Source organism: Thamnophis sirtalis, unplaced genomic scaffold (genome assembly GCF_051295495.1).
Source record: "Thamnophis sirtalis isolate CommonGarterSnake01/CBP01778 unplaced genomic scaffold, rThaSir2_p1.2 scaffold_2, whole genome shotgun sequence".
Classification (NCBI taxonomy): domain Eukaryota; kingdom Metazoa; phylum Chordata; class Lepidosauria; order Squamata; family Natricidae; genus Thamnophis; species Thamnophis sirtalis.
Window position 1 is genome coordinate 77147263 of NW_028261382.1, and position 19455 is coordinate 77166717.

Here is a 19455-nt window from a genome sequence, read left to right on the forward strand (position 1 = left end):
TCAGGCTTTTGAGCACATGCACTAAAACAAGGCCTCCCCTGAATATAAGCCCTCCCTGAAAATATTGCAACACAGCAGCAGCCATGGGGTGATCCCGCTCGCTGCCTCCTGCACCTCAATAATAATAAGACCTCCCCAAAAATAAGGCCAAGTGCTTAAGACTTATCTTATTTTCGGGGAAACACGATAGTAACAGCCTATTCATGTAAAGAGGTAAACACACCTTCCACGGGAAAACATTTTTTTTAGAAAGAATGAAATAGGTGTCCTTTTAGCTTTTTGACTGGCTAGTCTGTTCAAAAGAAAATGGTTTGACACATTGGTGGGTTGCAGGCAGTATGCTCCGGTACGGGTGTACCGGAGCCTGCCCGGAGCACCAAATACTGTTCCAGTATGGTGCTCCAGAGGGCCCACCCATCCTCCCGAGCTCCTTACCAGTCTTTTAAGTCTTTGCCGTTTCCACGCATCTGCATGGGGCTTACAGCTCCTGTGTGACCCTCTGCTGAGCAGCTGGAGTGTCGCAGAGGTGCTAAGATGCATGCACGTGCTGCACATGTGTGCGCATGTACTACACGCATCCATGTGGATGTCGCCGGGCCCATTCCAACCATACCAGTTGGAACGGGATCCAGAACCCACCACTGGTTCGACATCTTTCAAAGGAAACAACTAAAGGAATTTTTTAAAAGACTGGTCATCTCCTCTAGAAGCCGATACTCATAAAAGCAAGGTTTAACACCAGACAAACAATCAAGCAGAAAACAAGGTCCTAATCAAACCACAACTCTATGGAAACTGGCAGGGCAGACTACCACCGTATATACCACCACACTCACTCCCACTGATGGCATTTCCTAGTTGGGAAATGAAATGTCTATAAGCAAACCAAGGTAAGAGGGCACCAAGGACTCCACTGTTTAACCTTGACTTACATATCTTTTCTTCTATTATTCTCTTAAATGCAGATAGAACATAACTTTTTTGTATACATTTGGCCAGAATAGTTACCAGTTTTCCCACTGAAATTCACTTTCAGATCAACTGTTTCATCTTCTTTAAAATGTCAATAGGGTGGATCCACTTTGGGATCAAACAGTTCCTGTCCTATTTGCTATGTTCTCCCTTCTCCATGACTTCATCGAGGTACAAAGAATCTTATGGATGATTAAACCAGTGGTGGGATTCAAATAATTGAACAACCAGTTCTCCGTAGACATTTAGCTATGCACTTTGGACAGAACTGAAGAAGCTTCTTGAGTGAGAGGCAAAAAGTCTTCAAAAATAAACAAGAAAAGTCCAGTTGCCTCTTGAACAAGCACTTTTGGGACTTACCAGGACATCTTAGTTGGCAAGTCATTGGTAGGGAAATCCTATAGGATTTTATGTGTGCAGGTGGTCCCTGAGTTACAACAGTTCATTTAGTGACGATAGCCCTGAAAAAGTGATTTAAGACCATTTTTCACACTTACGACCGTTGCAGCAACATGTGATCAAAATTCAGATGCTCATCAGCTGACTCATATTTATGACGGTTGCAATGTCCTGGGGTCATGCGATCCCCTTTTGACAAACAAATTGGGGAGGCCAGATTTGCTTAACAATCATGTTACTAACTTAATAGCGGCAGTGATTCACTTAGCAACAGGAAAAGTCATAAAATGGGACAGAACTCACCTAACAAATGTCTCACTTAGCAACATAATTTGGGGGCTCAATTGTGGTCATAAGTCAAGGACTACCTGCAATTATATGGGTACCATGAACTCAGAAGAGCCGCGGTGGCACAGTGGTTAGAGTGCAGTAGTGCAAGCGACTTCTGCTGACTGATGGCTGCCAGCAGTTTGGCAGATCGAATCTCACCAGGATCAAGATTGACTCAGCCTAAGTGCTATGGCTATTGCTCTTCCTTCTTTCCTTCCTTCCCTCCTTCTGTGCACTGCCAGCAGTTCGAGCCTGACTGGCTCAAGGTTGACTCAGCCTTCCATCCTTCCGAGGTTGGTAAATGAGGACCCAGATTGTTGGGGGCAAGAGGCTGACTCTGTAAACCACTTAGAGAGGGCTGTAAAAGCAGTGTAATGCAGTATATAAGTCTACTGCTATTGTGCTCCCCCCTCTCTCGTATGTCTATGTCTATGTCTGTCTGTCTGTCTGTCTGTCTATCTATATCTATCTATCTATCTATCTATCTATCTATCTATCTATCTATCTATCTATCATCTATCTATCTATCTATCTATCTATCTATCTATCTATCTATCTATCTATCTAAGATCGACTCAGCCTTCCATCCTTCCGAGGTTGGTAAAACGAGGACCTAGGTTGCTGGGGACAATATGCCGAGTGTGTAAACCGCTTAGAGAGGCTGTAAAAGCACTGTGAAGCGGTATATAAGTCTAAGTGTTATTGCTATCGCTAAAAGCAAACCGACAGGCAGTGATGCCATGCCACCAGAGCTGGGATAACTTGTTTTATAGTATAACCATTTTTTTGCACAAACTAGCTGTGGCATTTTGCACCAGCTGCAACCTCTAGAGTCAACCTCTGGATAGCCCTGTGTACAACATATGGTACCCATCTATCTAGTCTTGGATCCCTTCCAGCCATGTTATCCTTTCAAGGACTGGCCACAATCAGAAAAAGGCCTTCCATCCCACCACAAGCCTGAATTCAAGAGAGGAGATTCAAGCAACACTCACAATGAAACAATGGCTTCTTCAGAAGGAAGCTTAAGTTTATCCACATCCAAAGTGAGACCCCGAAGGAGGGAATTCTGGCACTCCTGGCTTGTCAACACCTACTTTCATCATTTGAACGGGTTGTGGTTTTTTTATAACCCAATCCTATGATTTTGGCTAGGACTGGGACTCCGTTTGCAATCTCTTGCCAGAGTTGCAAGTCACGTCTACCAGCCTCTCTTTAGACCCAGAGAGAAGAAAAGCAGGTAGCAGTGCAAGTTATTTAAATATCTAATAATGTACGTTCTGTTGGCAATGTTCTCACACATCGTAATGGCACGGCTTACCTTGAAGCACAAAAGAATTGCGGGCAGCAGAACAGCACAAAGCATACTTTGGTTTAGAATATGTGAACAAATGTCTTAAGCCTCAGCCAGAATCTCAACGTGGTTCTCCCCATGTAGTATTTACTGCTACATGAATGAATTGACTCCTTTTAGGAATACCCAGGTATAGACTGTGACAGTCGTTTGTGGGAAAGAAATGAGGAAGCCACCCGACCATAACATGGAGTGCTAAGAAGAAATAGATTGAGGGCAGATACATATTTTATTGCATCTGCGTTTCTGTGTTATTCACCACCTAAGGTTTGAGAGAAAGAGTGAGGGGATAGAGGTACCAAGCCTTCCCCCCTAACAATACAGATCTAAGTTCAGGAGGGATGGAGGAAGGAAGGGGAAGGGGGAAGGGAGAAGGAAGGGGAAGGGGGGAGAAGAAGGAAGGAAGGAAGGAAGGAAGGAAGGAAGGAAGGAAGGAAGGAAGGAAGGAAGGAAGGAAGGAAGAAAGAAAGAAAGAAGGGGGTAGAAGGAAGAGACGAAGGAAGGACGGAGAGAAGAAGGAGAAAGGGAAGAAAGGAAGGGGGAGGAAGAAGGAAGGAGAAGAAGGAAGGAAAGAAAGAATGAAAGAAGGAAGTGGAAGGGGCAAGGGGCAAGAAAGGAAGGGGCAAAGGAGAAGGAAGGAAAGAATGAAGGAAAGAGGGAAAGAAGGAAGAGGAAGGTGCAAAGGAGAAGAAGGAAGGAAGGAAAGAAAGAATGAAAGAGGGAAAGGGAGGGGTCAAAAGAGAAGAAGAAAAGAAGGAAGGAAAGAATGAATGAAGAAAGAAAGAAGGAAGGAAGGGCTTTCAAGATTGCTTGCTGGAAACTAGTTAAACAGCAAAGAGTAGGCTGAGACACAGATAAGGGATAAGCAATTTGAAAATGGTATGAAGATATCAAGTCTACCTTTCTTCCTTATTGAGATGGGAAATAAGGTTAGAGGGTCTTAGGAGGCATGCAGAGATAATTAGCACACCACCCACTGTGACTGATAACCAGCTCAATTATCTGCTAGGCTTCCTCTCCTCACTTTCCTTTGCGGGCCAGAGAAGATGACATTCTACTTGTCATCTCACAGATCAACAATTGCTGCAGGCTGGACTTGTTATCCATTTGTCATGCAGAAAGCAGGGGGGGAATGCCATCTCCTTCCCCCCCTCCTATTTATCATGTGCCAATCAAATAGGTAATTATCTGGCAGAGATAATTAAGTTGCTTCTGGGAAAATCCTTCTTCTAGATTTGAACAGTTAACAATTCTACAAGGGGAGATAAAGGAATGTTCCATACTTGGCTTATCTGATCATTTTATTTAGCTTCAAAAGTGAGGAGTCTTTTTTTGTGCTCCCTTTTGTGCCTCCTGGGAATTCAGAAAACTGGTTTGGGGAAAACCCCAAATGGCAAGCAAGGTGGACAGCAGGATAAGGAAGCCAATTTGATCAGAACAAGCTGCTGGAGGTCATCAATTTTTCTTCAGAAAGCTAAAGCTACACTGGGATGTAAGATAAAAGTAAGGTTCTACATTTAGGCAAGTAAAACAAAACGTGCAGTTACAATATATATGTGGTACCTTGCTCAATAGTAGTAACTGTGAGAGGGATCTTGGAGTCCTAGTGGACAACCATTTAAATAGGAGCCAGCCGTGTGCAGCAGCTGCCAAAAAAGCCAACACAGTTCTAGGCTACATAAACAGAGGGATAGAATCAAGATCACGTGAAGTGTTAATCCCACTTTATAAGGCCTTGGTAAGGCCACACTTGGAATACTGCATCCAGTTTTGTTGTAATGATGTAAAAAAGATGTTGAGACTCTGGAAAGAGTGCAGAGAAGACCAACCAAGATGATTAGGAGATGGGAGACTAAAACATATGAAGAACGCTTGCAGGAACTGGGTATGTCTAGTTTAATGAAAAGAAGGACTAGGGGAGACATGATAGCAGTGTTCCAATATCTCAGGGGCTGCCACAAAGAAGAGGGAGTCAAACTATTCTCCAAGGTACCTGAGGGCTGGACAAGAAGCAATGGGTGGAAACTAATCAAGGAGAGAAGCAACTTAGAACTAAGGAGAAATTTCCTGACAGTTAGAACAATTAACCAGTGGAACAACTTGCCTCCAGAAGTTGTGAATGCTCCAACGCTGGAAGTTTTTAAGAAGAGATTGGATAACCATTTGTCTGAAGTGGTGTAAGGTTTCCTGCCTAAGCAGGGGGTTGGACTAGAAGACCTCCAAGGTCCCTTCCAAATCTCTCATTCTATTCTATTCTATAAGATGTGGTGTCATAACATCCAGCACTTAAACTGATGTTGCAAGGTCCAATCCGGCTCGGTCCCCAGGACCAAAAGGTTGAGTCATCCAAGTTTTCGGACTTATGCTGCAGCCCATCCTTAGGGAACTTCTGTCCTTCAGAAGAGAGAGAGAGGTTCTGGAGAAAGACACGTTCCCTGAAGATGGGTTCCAGAATGACTCCAAAAGCTCAGAAGACTAAACCTCTTGTCCTGGGGACTGACCCAAATTGAATTCTGCAATATTATCCTGGCTCATGTATATTAGTCTTCACTCATTAAAATAATGTGATGGATATCTTTAAAAATGGCAAGACGCTGTTCTAACCTAGGCTCTCCAAAAGCAGAAGCCGATTCCTTGTTCCCAATAAAACACCTTTTATTTAGGTTAAACGGAATTCCTCTCCAGCAAAGTCCCAGCCAACAATCTTTCAAAAGATTTCACCACTAAAGACCTTTATTAGGCTTGGAGAGCTGCCAGGCCGATATCTTCCAAACACCACGCTGTAGCAGCAAGTACTTGGCCAGCAGTCAGGAACAGATCTTCCCCCTAATGAATTGAACTAATTGTCTCCTGCAAACTCCACTCCCCTTTCGCTCCTCTTTATTCCCTGTGGGAGGGGCCATTCACTGTCCAACTGTGCCGTTACTCTGGAGTCAGCCCTTGTTCCTTAGCTGTTTCCTACTCCTGGCAGCTTTGCACATGAGCACATAGGGAACAGGCTCCAGCTGCTCTTCTGCCCCACTGATCTCCGACTCCGAAGGCAGCTGATAACTGTTGGATGGCCCTGGCCCTATCTCTGCGTCCAACGCAGAGCCTTTCCTAGACTCCAGGACTGGCCCATGTTTCTCTCCAACCTCCTCACTGTCTGAGTCTGCTCCACTAGTGGGCCACAAAAGACTCCTATGGTAATACGTTAATAGGGTCAGGCTATCATAAACACCCAATGTCAGTTATAGCTAATCCTTCAGTAATTTTTAAATAAATAAATGCAGGTAGTCCTCAACTTAAACCATTTGTTTAGTGAGAGTTCACAATTAGAACAGCACTGAAAAAAAGTGACTTATGACTGTTTTCCACACGTACACCAATTAGGTAGGAGTCATGGTGGCGCAGTGGTTAGAATGCAGTATTGCAGGCTAATTCTGCCAACTGCAGCAGTTCGATCATGACTGACTCAAGGTTGACAGCCTTCCATCCTTTCAATTTCTGTAAAATGAGGACCCAGATTGTTGGGGAGGCAAGAGGCTTAGAGAGGGCTGTAAAGCACGGTGAAGCGGTATATAAGTCTAAGTGCTATAGCTGTCTCCATTACAATCATTGCAACATCACCATGGTGACGCGATCAAAATTTGGATGCTTGTTAACTGGTTCATATTTATGATGGTTGCAGTGTCCCAGGGTTGTGAGATCACATTTTGCGACCTTCTGACAAGCAAAATCAATGGAGGAAGCCCGATTCACTTAATGACCACATGATTCACTTAACAACCTCAGCGATTCGCTTAACAACTGTGGTTAAAAAGGTCATAAAATGAGGCAAAACTCATTTAACCTATGTCTTGCAAAACAATGGAAATTTTAGGCTCAAGTGGTCGTAAGTTGAGGACTCTCTCTAAACATAACATTGCTGTGATGGAAATCTGAAAGCTTCCGAAGGAGTAGGATGTGCGAGCTAAGAATAAATTGTATTCTTTATACAGCCCTTGTGCTCTGCTCAGACCTTCCAAAAATATAAAATACACTGATTCAGAAAGCTTACTGCTAGTTGTACAACCAGGGTGAAACATTATGACAGGTGACATGATATCAGTGTTCCAATATTTGAGGTGAGTGTTCCATTATTGGAGATTTTAAAGAAGAGATTGGACAACCATTTGTCTGAAATGGTATAGAGTTTCCTGTCTGAGCATGGGGTTGAACTAGAAAACCTCCAAGGTCCCTTCCAACTCTGTTATTCTGGTACTAGCTGGATACCCGTACTCTGCTACGAACTACTTAGCATCAGAGTGTTTTTCAGGTGGGGAGGGGGAGTAGAATGTCTAAACTCCCAGACTGCAGGCCGGATGACTCACGCACTGGCCACGCTCACACCCAAGTGGCAGTTGGAACAGAGTTCTTTTTAGTGGGGAGGGGAAGTAGAACATCTAACTCCTTAGCATCAGAGCGTGTTAATATTAATATAAGAAATGCATATATTCTACAATTCTATTATTGTTTTGTTTTAAAAAGAAGGATGGCTATCTTTTTATTGTACTTCATTACCTCTTATAACATGGCATAAATATTCTAGCACTTCTAATAATTTCTTCTCACCAGATTGGAATCCAGACACTTCAGCAAATATGTGTTCAAGTACAAGAAAAAACAATTCATTCCGATGGCCTGACAGTCCAAACAGGATTTCTCAACCCTTGGCCACTTTAAACGGTGTGTGGACTTCAAATCCCCGAATTCCCTAGCCAGCCCCAGGACAATTGGTCTATAAGCATGGATCAAGCAGTTTAAGCAGAAATAAAACTCTTTTTTTGAAGATTTTTTTTATTTTTTAAATGAACACAAACAGACAAAAACAAAAAACACAAAGCCAGCTTCCATTACAAATTGTAGAAAGCGTGACGGTTGGTTACAAAAACTTCGGTGCGTCCCTTCTACAGTCATCACCTATAATTCATATCGAATCACATAGTATTAAATCAAGTATGCAGTATTTATATACATTGCTTTCATCATACCTCAGCCTTCATTTGACTGTAACTGTTTTTACATCCTTTTATATGAAATATTCCAATTTAGAGCAAAACCACATAACGGCATTCCATTAACTCCTCCCAACATCCTACAATAAAATGGCATCTTTATAACATGTTCTAAATAAAAAAATTGACTATGTTTAATTTCTAAACTTCCTTTCATAGTCTCCATTTGCTATTTATATAAAATTTCCTCTTAACAAACCTATACATATACATGCATTATTATCACTATCAATCATTTATTTAACTATAACCATTATCACTTCATTTTATACATAATACTCTAAATTTAACTAAATTTTACTTAATTTTTATTATCAGCTTTCATTACATCAACCTGTGTCTTTCCAGTAATAGTGCAGTCTTATGTCTCTTGCCATAAGCATTAGCATTCTGATTAATTTCTTGGTAAGTCTTATATAGACTTCTCTTCGCAAGTTATTGTTCATTTCATTTCTTATGTAAACTCTTAAATGCTTTTGTATTTACATAACTTAGTCAAGGCTATGGTCTTCCCAATTGCAATGCATGGCTGTGAAAGTTGGGACCATAAGGAAGGATGAATGCCAAAGAATGGAGGCCTTTGAACAAGGGTGCTGGAGAAGACTCCTTCAAGTCCCTTAGATTGCAAGGCGATCCAACCGGTCAGTCCTAGAGGAGATCAACCCTGACTGTTCTTTAGAAGGCCAGATCTTGAAGATGGAACTCAAATACTTTGGCCACCTAATGAGAAGGAAGGACTCCCTGGGAAGAGCCTCATGCTGGGAAAGATGGAGAGCAAAAGAAGAAGGGGACGACAGAGAATGAGGTGGCTGGATGGAGTCACTGAAGCAGTAGGCGTGAATTTCAATGGACTCCAGAGGATGGTGGAGGACAAGAAGGCCTGCAGGAATGTTGTTCATGGGGTCAGGATGGGTCCGACATGATTTTGCAACTAACAACAACAAACTTAGAAAACTCAGGTCTCCTCTGACTCTTCCCAGAATATCATGGCCCAGGGAAAATTTCACTTCCCAAAGGAATGCTTTGAATGCCGTCAAATCTGCATATGTGAGCTCATTTGTATGTAAATAGACAGTAGTTCTCGGACTGACTGAAGAGCCATAAATCAGGATATTAATGAACTACACAAATGAGGATTTCTGAATGCTTTTTGATAAGATATTGTTTTCCACTATAGGGAATTAACAAACCCCCGTTTCATTTAAATGCCATATCTTTGGGCACATTAACATTGGCCTCATTGAGAGGATCTGCACAAGTTGCTGTCCTGCGTGCAGACAATTGCTGGATTTTTTTTAAAAAATGTCCATTTAAGGTTATCACTGGATGTCTCTTCAGTACCCCAACTTATTTCCATAAAACCTGCTAAGGTTTCACTGACATTTGCATAAAACATTAGTGCGCACTGTTTTAAAAAGCCTGGACTATTGTTAAGTGTTAAAAACAATAATAGGTGCTCACCCAATTAAAAGTAACAGAACAGAATTACAGAATTGGAAGGGATCTTGGAGGTCTTCTAGTCCAACCCCCTGCTCAAACAGAAAACCCTGTAACATTTCAGACAACCAGTTGTCCAATCTCTTCTTAAAAACATCCAGTGCTGGAGAATTCATAACTTCTGGAGGCAAGCTGCTCCACTGATTAATTGTTCTCACTGTCAGGAAATTTCTCCTCAGTTCTAAGTTGCTTCTCTCTTTGTTTAGTTTCCACCCATTGCTTCTTGTCCTGCCCTCAGGTGCCTTGGAGAATAGCTTGACTCTCTCTTCTTTGTGGCAGCCCCTGAGATATTGGAAGACTGCTATCATGTCTCCCCTAGTCCTTCTTTTCATTAAACTAGACATACCCAATTCCAGCAACAGTTCTTCATATGTTTTAACCTCCCATCTCCTACTCATCTTTGTTGGTCTTCTCTGCACTCTTTCTAGAGCCTCAACATGCCTATCACAATACAGTTAACTTTTGGAAACGCCAGTCCTGCTCCAGAAGCAAACAGCTTCTTGTTCGCATTGGATGCTGTCTTCCAGTAAGAAATGTTACTGGCCCAATTTATACAAGGCTAAATCCTAATTCGGATCCTTCAAATCAGCGATTTTGCTTTAAAAGAGTGGAGTTAGATTTGGAAATCACTTCTGGATTTTGTGTTTGTGATGGGGGGGAAATGAAACTTTGATTTTTTGCTGATTAGATAGCTTTGTTGTTCTAGAAATGGCTAGTCTAGATTATTGTGTAAAAGTAAAACCTTGAGGCTGCAATGTTATTATCTTCTACTGTGTTAAAGAGAGTCATTGCTTCTCCTTCTACCCACACTTTCTTCTTTCCCCCTTTTCCTCTCCTAGTTTCCCACAGTTTTCTTTTTCTGTGTATTAATTCAATTAATTAAAAAAATGTTAAACACCAAACAAAAGAATGGAGATATAAGTCCGATCCCATACAACGTCTTTCACAAGTTTCAGATCCGGAAACAAACAAATCATATTGTTTTTAACTACTGAGGCTAGAAATTCCATAGGAGATAAAACCCAGAGAGGTTGTTATTAAATAATAAGTTCTAACTGAAGATTGCATGACACATAAATTGTTCTAAATTCCCAGACTGCAATCTTAAGCACGCATAAATGGGAGTAGCCACCAAACATGACTAGGAATTCATGTGGCCTGCAGGCAGTGAATTATGCGCTTCAGTTCAGCAGAGATGAAATACAGAAAATAAACTTTTTCTCAAAGGGTGTCTTCAGATTACAGGTAACTCCTTAATTTATGACCACAACTGAGCCCCAACTTTCTGTCGCTAAGTGAGACCTTTGTTAAGTGAGCTTTGCCCAATTTTATAACCTTCCTTGCCACAGATGTTAAGCGAATCACCGCAGTTGTTCCGTAACAAAAGTTGGACTTTGCAAGTCAGAAAGTCACAAAAGACCCCAGGACATTACAGCCATCATAAATATGAGTCAGTTGCCAAGCATCTGAACTTTGGTCACATGACCGTAATGGTGTTAAGTGTGAAAAATTCTGGGAGCTGAAGTCCGGACATCTTCAAGTTGACAAGCTTGAGAAACACTGATCTAGACTTAAAAGGCCAACACTGAATATATCTATTTGGAAATAAATCACAGCAATTTCAGTGCACTTCGCTTTCAGGGGATGAAAAAATAATCAAAGTTACAACATATTATCTGATTATTTATGTTTTGGAATCAGGAGAAAGCCTTCAGAGTATTGATTTCTTTGAAATCATTAGGGCTTATATCAGAATCCTAGGACAGAACAGGATCTGCATACACTTTGTAAATCTAGTAAAAGGATGAGGATATATGCCCTGTATGTCTATAACTGCTTATCACTCTGTAGGTTTCTTTGAATTTTTGTATGGGAAGGTAAAAATATAAAATATCAGTGTGTCCTAAGTCTACACGGAAATTGGTGTTCTCACTGCCCCAAAGTCTGCATCCATTTGGAGGCCTTCACCAAGTGAGACAAGATGCTGCTTGCACGCACTGTAACTGTGGGTAAACAGGTAAATGTAATTACTTTATGCATTACTTAGGGACGCAGTGGCTCAGTAGCGAAGACGCTGAGCTTGTCCATTAGAAAGGTGGGCAGTTCGAATCCATAGCACCGTGTAACGGAGTGAGCGCCACGTAACGGAGTGAGCTCCTGTTACTTGTCCCTTCTGCCAACCTCACAGTTCGAAAGCATGTAAAAATTCAAGTAGAAAAACAGGGACCACCTTTAGTGGGAAGGTAACAATGTTCTGTGCACCTTCGGCATTTAGAGATGTCAGCCACATGACCACAGAGATGTCTTTGGACAGCGCTGGCTCTTTGGCTTCGAAACGGACATGAACACCGCCCCCTGGAGTTGGGAATGACTAGCATATATGTGCGAGGGGAACCTTTACCTTTACTTTAATTATTTTTAAGCATTACTTATATAGACTACAGCTTTCTTCTGGCGCCTTAATGAATAATAGAACTTATATTTTTTTTATACTGCTTTTTTTTTCTGTTCAACCAGGTCTGGTTTTTTTAGAGACTGCCTAGATAGGTCCCTGCAGTTTTCTGGGAAGATTTCACAAGAGGTTTGCCATTGCCTTCTTCCTAGGGCTGAGAGAAGGTGACTGGCCCAAGGTCTCTCAGCTGGCTTTATGCTCAAAGGCAGGACTAGAACTCACAGTAGTCACCTGGTTTCTAGTCCCATGCCTTAACCACTACACCAGACTGCCTCTATGCTGCTTAGGTACATTTTTTAAAAAAGGCATTCCAAGATCATCTGAGAACAAATTCACAAATTCACTGCATTTTAGTATTTTTCTCCATCAGGAGCAAAATATCATTATCGCTGGCAGAGTAAGTGATTGGGGCTTGTAATTTTCTGCATGAATCCATTTAATTTAAATGTCCATTTAACTTGAAAGTTTTTCTTTTAAAAACTGACCTCCTGTCTCCCATATTTCTCTTTAGGGTACTACAGTTAATCCTCGACTTACAACAGTTCATTTAGTGACCATTCAAAGTTACAACAACTCTGAAAAAAGTAACTTATGACCATTTTTCACACTTACAGCCGTTGCAGTATCCCCACATTCAGGGGATCAAAATACAGACAGTAGGCACCTGACTCACCTTTATGACCATTGCAGTGTCCGGGAATCAGGTGATCCCCTTTTACGACCGTCTGACAAGCAAAGTCAATGGGGGAAGCCAGATTCACTTAAGAACTGTGCTATTTAACAACTGCAGTGATTCACTTAAGAACTGTGGCAAGAAAAGTTGTAAAATGGGGCAAAGCTCACTTAATAAAGATCTCACTTAGCAACATAAATTTTGGGCTACAATTGTGGCCGTACGTCGAGGACTCTCTGTCTTATTCAACCTCACCGACTCATTTCCATACTTGGACGGCTGTTTAATTTTGAGATGACTTGACACTTGCATGCATGTGAGTCTCTTCTTGGTACATCGCCTGCCAAGTTGGCCCTGTCAAAAGCCATTGAGGCTCTACCACTGATTGGCAGGATTAAACATGCGGTCCCACCGAGGTCAATTTCAACAGAATGAGATCAGTGAAGAAGATCTAGACAGAGCCTTCGTTTGCGAAAGGGTCTCCAAAGTTATGAAACCGGATATGCCGCTCCAGAAATGTTGGCCTCAGCCTCGCGCACTACGGGATGCTGCAATTATGGGTCACAGGTCCAACGAATATTAGTGCAGATATCTGATTAGCCCAGCCAAAACAGCCCTCTTTTTCAGATTTAGAGTGGCTGTATGAGCCACGCTACATGAGGGGGGACAAAGAATCAGGAAAATTGCCGTTTAGATAAATTTTAAAAAGCACGAACACGGTGACTAAATACTTAAATCTTACAGGGGTTACTCTGCGGGCAATTACAGATTAGGTGGTCTCTGAGAAATCCTCCTGAAATTAAGAAACTGTTTTCTTTTGACAGCTACCTCTCTGCCAGGCCCTGTAAATCATTTGGCTGGGAAAGAGAAAATAAACTGAGAATCGGGGCAATTCCATCCCACAAACCTTCACTTTCTGAGCCCCGAACAGATGCACAATTGAAAGAAGATTCTGGCAACCGCTTCCCTTGCATTCCTGTTATATAGCATCCCTTGGCTTCCCCATCCACTATAAACATTCCCCCTTACAAAATAAGAGAGGTGGCCTCATTCCACAGCCCCAGGCACAAAGAGTCTCAAAACACACACACACACAAACACACACACACACTTTTGTTTTAAAAATTTAAAAACCAGACGGGAGGAAAAGAAGCCAGAGAAACAACAACAATATGAGAAACAACGACAATCAGACAATCAGTACGCAGAGGGGAAGGTGTGGGGAGGAGGGGGGTTGCAAACACAACTTCTTGACAACTGTGGAGAGAAGAGTGGGATCCCAAGAGCCAACATACTTCTTAAAGGGCTGGAGTTTGGGAAGTCAAACCTTCTCCATCCAACTTTGAAATGAGTTCCTTTACAAGGCCAGAGCGGAGATGGAGGGGGGGGGGGAGAAAGACTCTCCTCTTTTCTTTTGTCTGCAGGCTACCCTGCCAACCAGGCAGTGTGCATGACCCGGGTTCAAACAGAACCCCCCCCCCCTCTTGTCCTTTCAGAGCCTCCGAGTGGCTGCTAGAGACACACAAAAGAGCACTGGCTCCCCCTTTTCGCCCACCTACCCCCCCCCCAGTCATAAAAAACAAACAAACACACACATTTGCACAAGGAGGTGGCCACAAGAGAAGGAATGGCAGTGCTGGCAGTGCTCACTCGCTCACACACAGACACACTGCCCCCCCCCCACACCCCACTTTTCTTTCCCTCCAGCCTACCAGCTTTGCAGGGGTCTTTATACTCAATTGCCTCCGTCTCCTCTTCTTCCTCTTCCAACACATCGCTGTAATCTTTAAAATCCAGGGCTTGTCCCAGGACCAGCACCAGGAAAGAAAGCAAAAGTAGCCCCCCTTTGAATGCCGACATGCTGGCAGGTCCCGGGAAATGCTCCACGGAACTGGAAACGGGAGGGGGGGAAAGAGAGAGAGGAAACAGGAGTGGGAAAGGGGAGGAGGAGGAGGAAGGGGGGGAGAGAAATGGAAAGAGATGGGGAGGTTCCCCCCCTCCTTTCTTTTCTTTTTCCTCCTTTCTTTCTTTCTCTCTCTCTCTCTCTCTCTCTCTCTCCTTCTCTCTCTTTCGCTCCCCCTCACTTTTTATTCTTTTTTTTCTTTTAGGGAAATGAGATCTGGTGGAGGCGGGTTCAAGAACCGGAGCTCAGCCCCCTCTCCAAGCTGGAGGGTTTGATCACAGTACAACCCTGGGAACTGGGCCAGCCCCGGGGTTGGGGATGGGGGGGAGGAGATGAAAAAGGGGGAGAGAGAGAAAGAAAGAGAGAGAAAAGCTTTGGAGCTTCAGGGAGATGCTGCTGCCACTCATCCCCCCCCCCAACGCAGCACTTTGCCCGGCGCGGTCCAGCTTTCGGGGCTCGCCACAGCACGAGCGTCCGCGGAGGGAAGGTCGCGAGTGGGTGGGTGGGCGTGGAAGGCAGGAGAGGACACCCACCCACGCACCCACCCCCTTGCAAACTTTTTCCCCCCCTCCCGTCCCCGGGCTTTCTGTGGAAAGCAAGCTTGGGGGAGGGGAATCGCGGAGGGACCCCCTCAACCCCCCCACCCTTCCTCCTCACCCCCCCAACCGCCGCTCCCGTGTTTCTTACCTAGAGGGGAGACCCCTTTGCAAAAACTCCGCAAAAGTCGGGGGGAGCGAGGGCATCTTAGGACAGAGCGGAAGAGTTTGGCGGAGCCTGGATCCTTTCCAAGGGGGGGGAAGAGAAATATGGGCCGGGGGGTGGGTGGAAGGAGGAAGGAAAGCCTCGTGTCCCCCCCTCACTCAGCAGCATCCCCCCCCTTTCCAAATCCCGCCGTTTCCACGGAAAGAGGGGATGGAACCGAGGCCGGGCGCTTCCTGGGAAGGTAAGGAACACATGGGTCGTTTCTATGGCCGGCCTGGGTCTCCCTGGGAGACCCCCCCCCAAAAAAGCTGGCCAGGAGGGGAAATTGTCCTCCCGGCTGGGGAGCCCCCCAACCACGCCTGCTTTTCTCGCCTTCCGAGGACGGGGGTCTTGCGGGAAGCTTCCCCCGGGGGCCGCCAGAGGGAGAAGACCCCTCCTCCCTCCCGGGCAAAAGGAAGTTGAAAGGACCCCTGGCCGTATGGAAGGGCTTTCTGTGCCTCCCCTCCTCCCCGAGGGTCAGAAGCATCCCATCCACCCCCTCCGCGGAGCCGGCCCTGGGCATCGCCCTTCCCCAGCCTGGTGCCACGTGGACCGGAGCGGAGGGAACGCCTGGCCTCCTGTGGGTCCTGGTGGGCCCTTGGCTTCAGGGGGAAAGAGTTGGGTCCTTATGGGGCTTTGAAAGAGGGCTAGCTGGCTTTGAAACGCCAGCAAGAAGATCCTGTCTTGCTTGCTTTAATTCTGTCTGTCTGTACCTATCTATCTATCTATCTATCTATCTATCTATCTATCTATCTATCTATCTATCTATCTATCTATCTATCTATCTATCTATCTATCTATCTCTACCTACCTACCTACCTACCTACCTACCTATCTCTACCTACCTACCTACCTACTTTCTATATCTATCTGTCTGTCTTTCTGTCTGTCTACTTACCTACCTACTCATTTATTCATTCATTTCTTTCTTTCTTTCTTTCTTCTTCTTTTTTCTTCTTCCTTCCTTCCTTCCTTCCTTCCTTCCTTCCTTCCTTCCTTCCTTCCTTCCTTCCTTCCTTCTTTCTTTCTTTCTTTCTTTCCTGCCCGTTTGGGCATAGGCACGCATTTGACTCAAGGTGGCTTAAAGGTAAAGGTACCTCTGCCACATACTGTATGCGCTAGTTGTTTCAGACCCTAGGGGGCGGTGCTCATCTCCGTTTCAAAGCCAAAGAGCCAGCGCTATCCAAAGATGTCTCTGTGGCCATGTGGTTAAACGCCAGAGGTGCACGGAACGCTGTTACCTTCTCACCAAAGGGGGTCCCTGTTTTTCTACTTGCATTTTCACCTGTTTTCAAACTGCTAGCAGAAGCTGGGACAAGTAATGGGAGCCCACTCTATTATCCGGCACTTTACAGCCCTCTAAGCAGTTTACAGAGTCAGCATATTGCCACCCCCCCACCAACAATCTGGGTCCCCATTTTACCGACCTTGGAAGGACGGAAGGCTGAGTCAATCTTGAGCCTGGTGAAATTTGAACTGCCAAATTGTAGTCAGGTGGCAGTCAGGAGAAGTATCCTTCAGAACTGCACTTTAACCACTGCGACACCGTGGCTCATCATAAAAGAAAATAATCAAATAATAATTAATAAAATCGTACAATAGCCACCCCACCCCTCACCCTGGTGACAACACATGACACGGGCCACTGAATGGGCTCCATCCTGCTCTGGGTTCCCCAAGCCTGTTGGCAGAACCAACCCTTCAGCATCTTCCGTAAGAGTGTCAGATGGGGGCCATTCTAATCTGGGGGAATGATGTGAGAGGGAGCCACCACGGAGAAGGCTCTCCTTCTGTGTCCCACCAGGTGTCTCTGGAACCAGCAACATTCCTTCCCTCCCCAGTCTAGTGGGTCGGATGGATGTGACCGGCAAGAGATGCTCCCTCAGATAACCGGGTCCCAAGGCATGGAGGACTTTAAAGGTGACAACCGGCACCTTAAATTGCACCCGAAAGCAAAGCGGCAGCCAACGCAGCTTCCGCAGGAGAGGCGATACGTGCATCCCGAGGTGTGCACAAAACCATGCAGGCCGCTGCATTTTCCACCAACTGTCTACTGTAGATCTTGTGCGTTTCTTAAGAGGTCCGTAAAGGGGGCGTGCATAAGCGCAACAGCATGTCTACTGTCTCTGTCCTACTGTCCCCATTTATATGTACTCATTTGATGTCTTTATGGCTATACATCCATTTATTTGTGCCATTTGTTCATGTGTCCATGTCTTATGTCTATACTGATACTTGTTTAATTGTACTTGTGGGCAATCAATCAATCGATCAATCAAATAATAATATAAAATAATAAAATAATAAAAAATAATAAAATAAAAAATAATAAAATAAAAAATAATAAAATAAAAAATAATAAAATATAAAATAAAACAATAAAACAAAATAACAAAATTAATAAAATAACAAAAAATTAATAAAATAATAAAATAACAAAAAATAATAAAATAACAAAAAATAATAAAATAACAAAAAATAATAAAATAACAAAAAATAATAAAATAACAAAAAATAATAAAATAACAAAAAATAATAAAATAACAAAAAATAATAAAATAACAAAAAATAATAAAATAACAAAAAATAATAAAATAACAAAAAATAATAAAATAACAAAAAATAATAAAATAACAAAAAATAATAAAATAACAAAAAATAATAAAATAACAAAAAATAATAAAATAACAAAAATAATAAAATAACAAAAAATAATAAAATAACAAAAAATAATAAAATAACAAAAAATAATAAAATAACAAAAAATAATAAAATAAAATAAAATAAACTGGAACTTCCGGATGTTCTTCAAAGGCAGCCCCATGTACAGCGTGTTGCATTAATCAACACAGGAAGTGACCGGCAATAACGGCAAGTTTTTTAGGCACTAAGTGCCCGAACCGGAATGCTCGCATGCATGTGCACATTGGAGCGCTGGAAACCCAAAGGCTAGCTGGCCAGTGCGCATATGCGCACCGGCCATTTGATCTTCGGGTTTCCAGCGCTCCGTCATGCACGAAGACCAGCTGACTGGTGCCCATGTGTGTGCTGCAAACCCAAAGAGCAACTGGCGACGGTGCCTGTGCCCATAGAGAGGGTTCTGTGTGCCATCTCTGGCACGCGTGCGATAGATTTGCCATCTCAGGACTAGGGCATAAGTGACTGTAAGTCACTAATGTTGGAAGATAAATAAGAAAAGACCAGCCAAGAGAAGGGGTGTGTATTCCTTTATTTGCATGGAAGCATCGAAGAGCTCAAATACCGGTAAGGAGCACAGGCGGGCGGGTGGTCCCTCCAGAGCTGGAACGGTACCTGGTGCTCCCGGCAGGCACCGGGCGTACTGGATGTAAACCACCACTGACACACACGGTATATAAATAAAACTAGGCCCTGATATTGCTATCTAGGTGGGCAGCGAAACCTCTGCATGCAAACAGCCAAGGTTACATGTTCAGCTTTTGTGACTTTTTCACAAACAAAGTCAATGGGGAAGCCAGGTGCACTGAACCATGGTGTTATTAACGTAACAACTGCAATCATTCACTTCTGGTTTGCTCGTAGGGCCAGTTTTAGCTCTCTGGAGCCTTCAGGAGCTTCCCTGAAGGCTCCGGAGGGCTAAAACCGGCCCTACGAGCAACCCAGAAGTATGTTCCTGAACTTCTGATTTGCCTGTAGGGCCGGTTTTCCCGCTCTGGAGGCTTCAAGCCTCCGGAAGATGAAAAATGGCCTCAGAAGGCGGCCAAAGTCAGCTGGCCAGCACGCACATGCACACTGGCCAGCTGACAGGACGCCTCACGTGCCCTGAGAAATGGCTCCGTGTGCCACCTGTGGCACACGTGCCATAAGTTTGCCATCACGGTTCTAGTCTCTTCAAGTGACTTTCTGTCACAGACCCTAACTCATTAATTTTCCCCAACTCTTTATTTTAACCTCAGATCTTCTCATAACATTTTTTGTTTTAATGTCACCTTTATTCACCGTTCTCCATCACTAAAACATCCCTCATTATTCTACTTGGAATGTTGTTTCAGAAACGGCTGTTTCCATTTTCTCTCGAGTAAGTTCACAACCCAACCAGAAATCGTGGGCTAGTGTTGT

General features: G+C 43.7%; 1 protein-coding gene across 1 annotated transcript in view; it reads right to left on the reverse strand.

The window, feature by feature from the left end:
• The window catches only part of BMP1 (bone morphogenetic protein 1), a 194841-nt gene extending 180059 nt beyond the window's left edge, over positions 1 to 14782 (reverse strand). Inside the window, exon 1 of the mRNA XM_087706149.1 lies at positions 14426 to 14782. Within this exon, the coding sequence (XP_087562275.1) occupies positions 14426 to 14573 (148 nt within the window). The 5' untranslated portion in view covers positions 14574 to 14782. The remainder of the gene's footprint in view (positions 1 to 14425) is intronic.
• Between the last annotated feature and the right edge of the window lie 4673 nt (positions 14783 to 19455).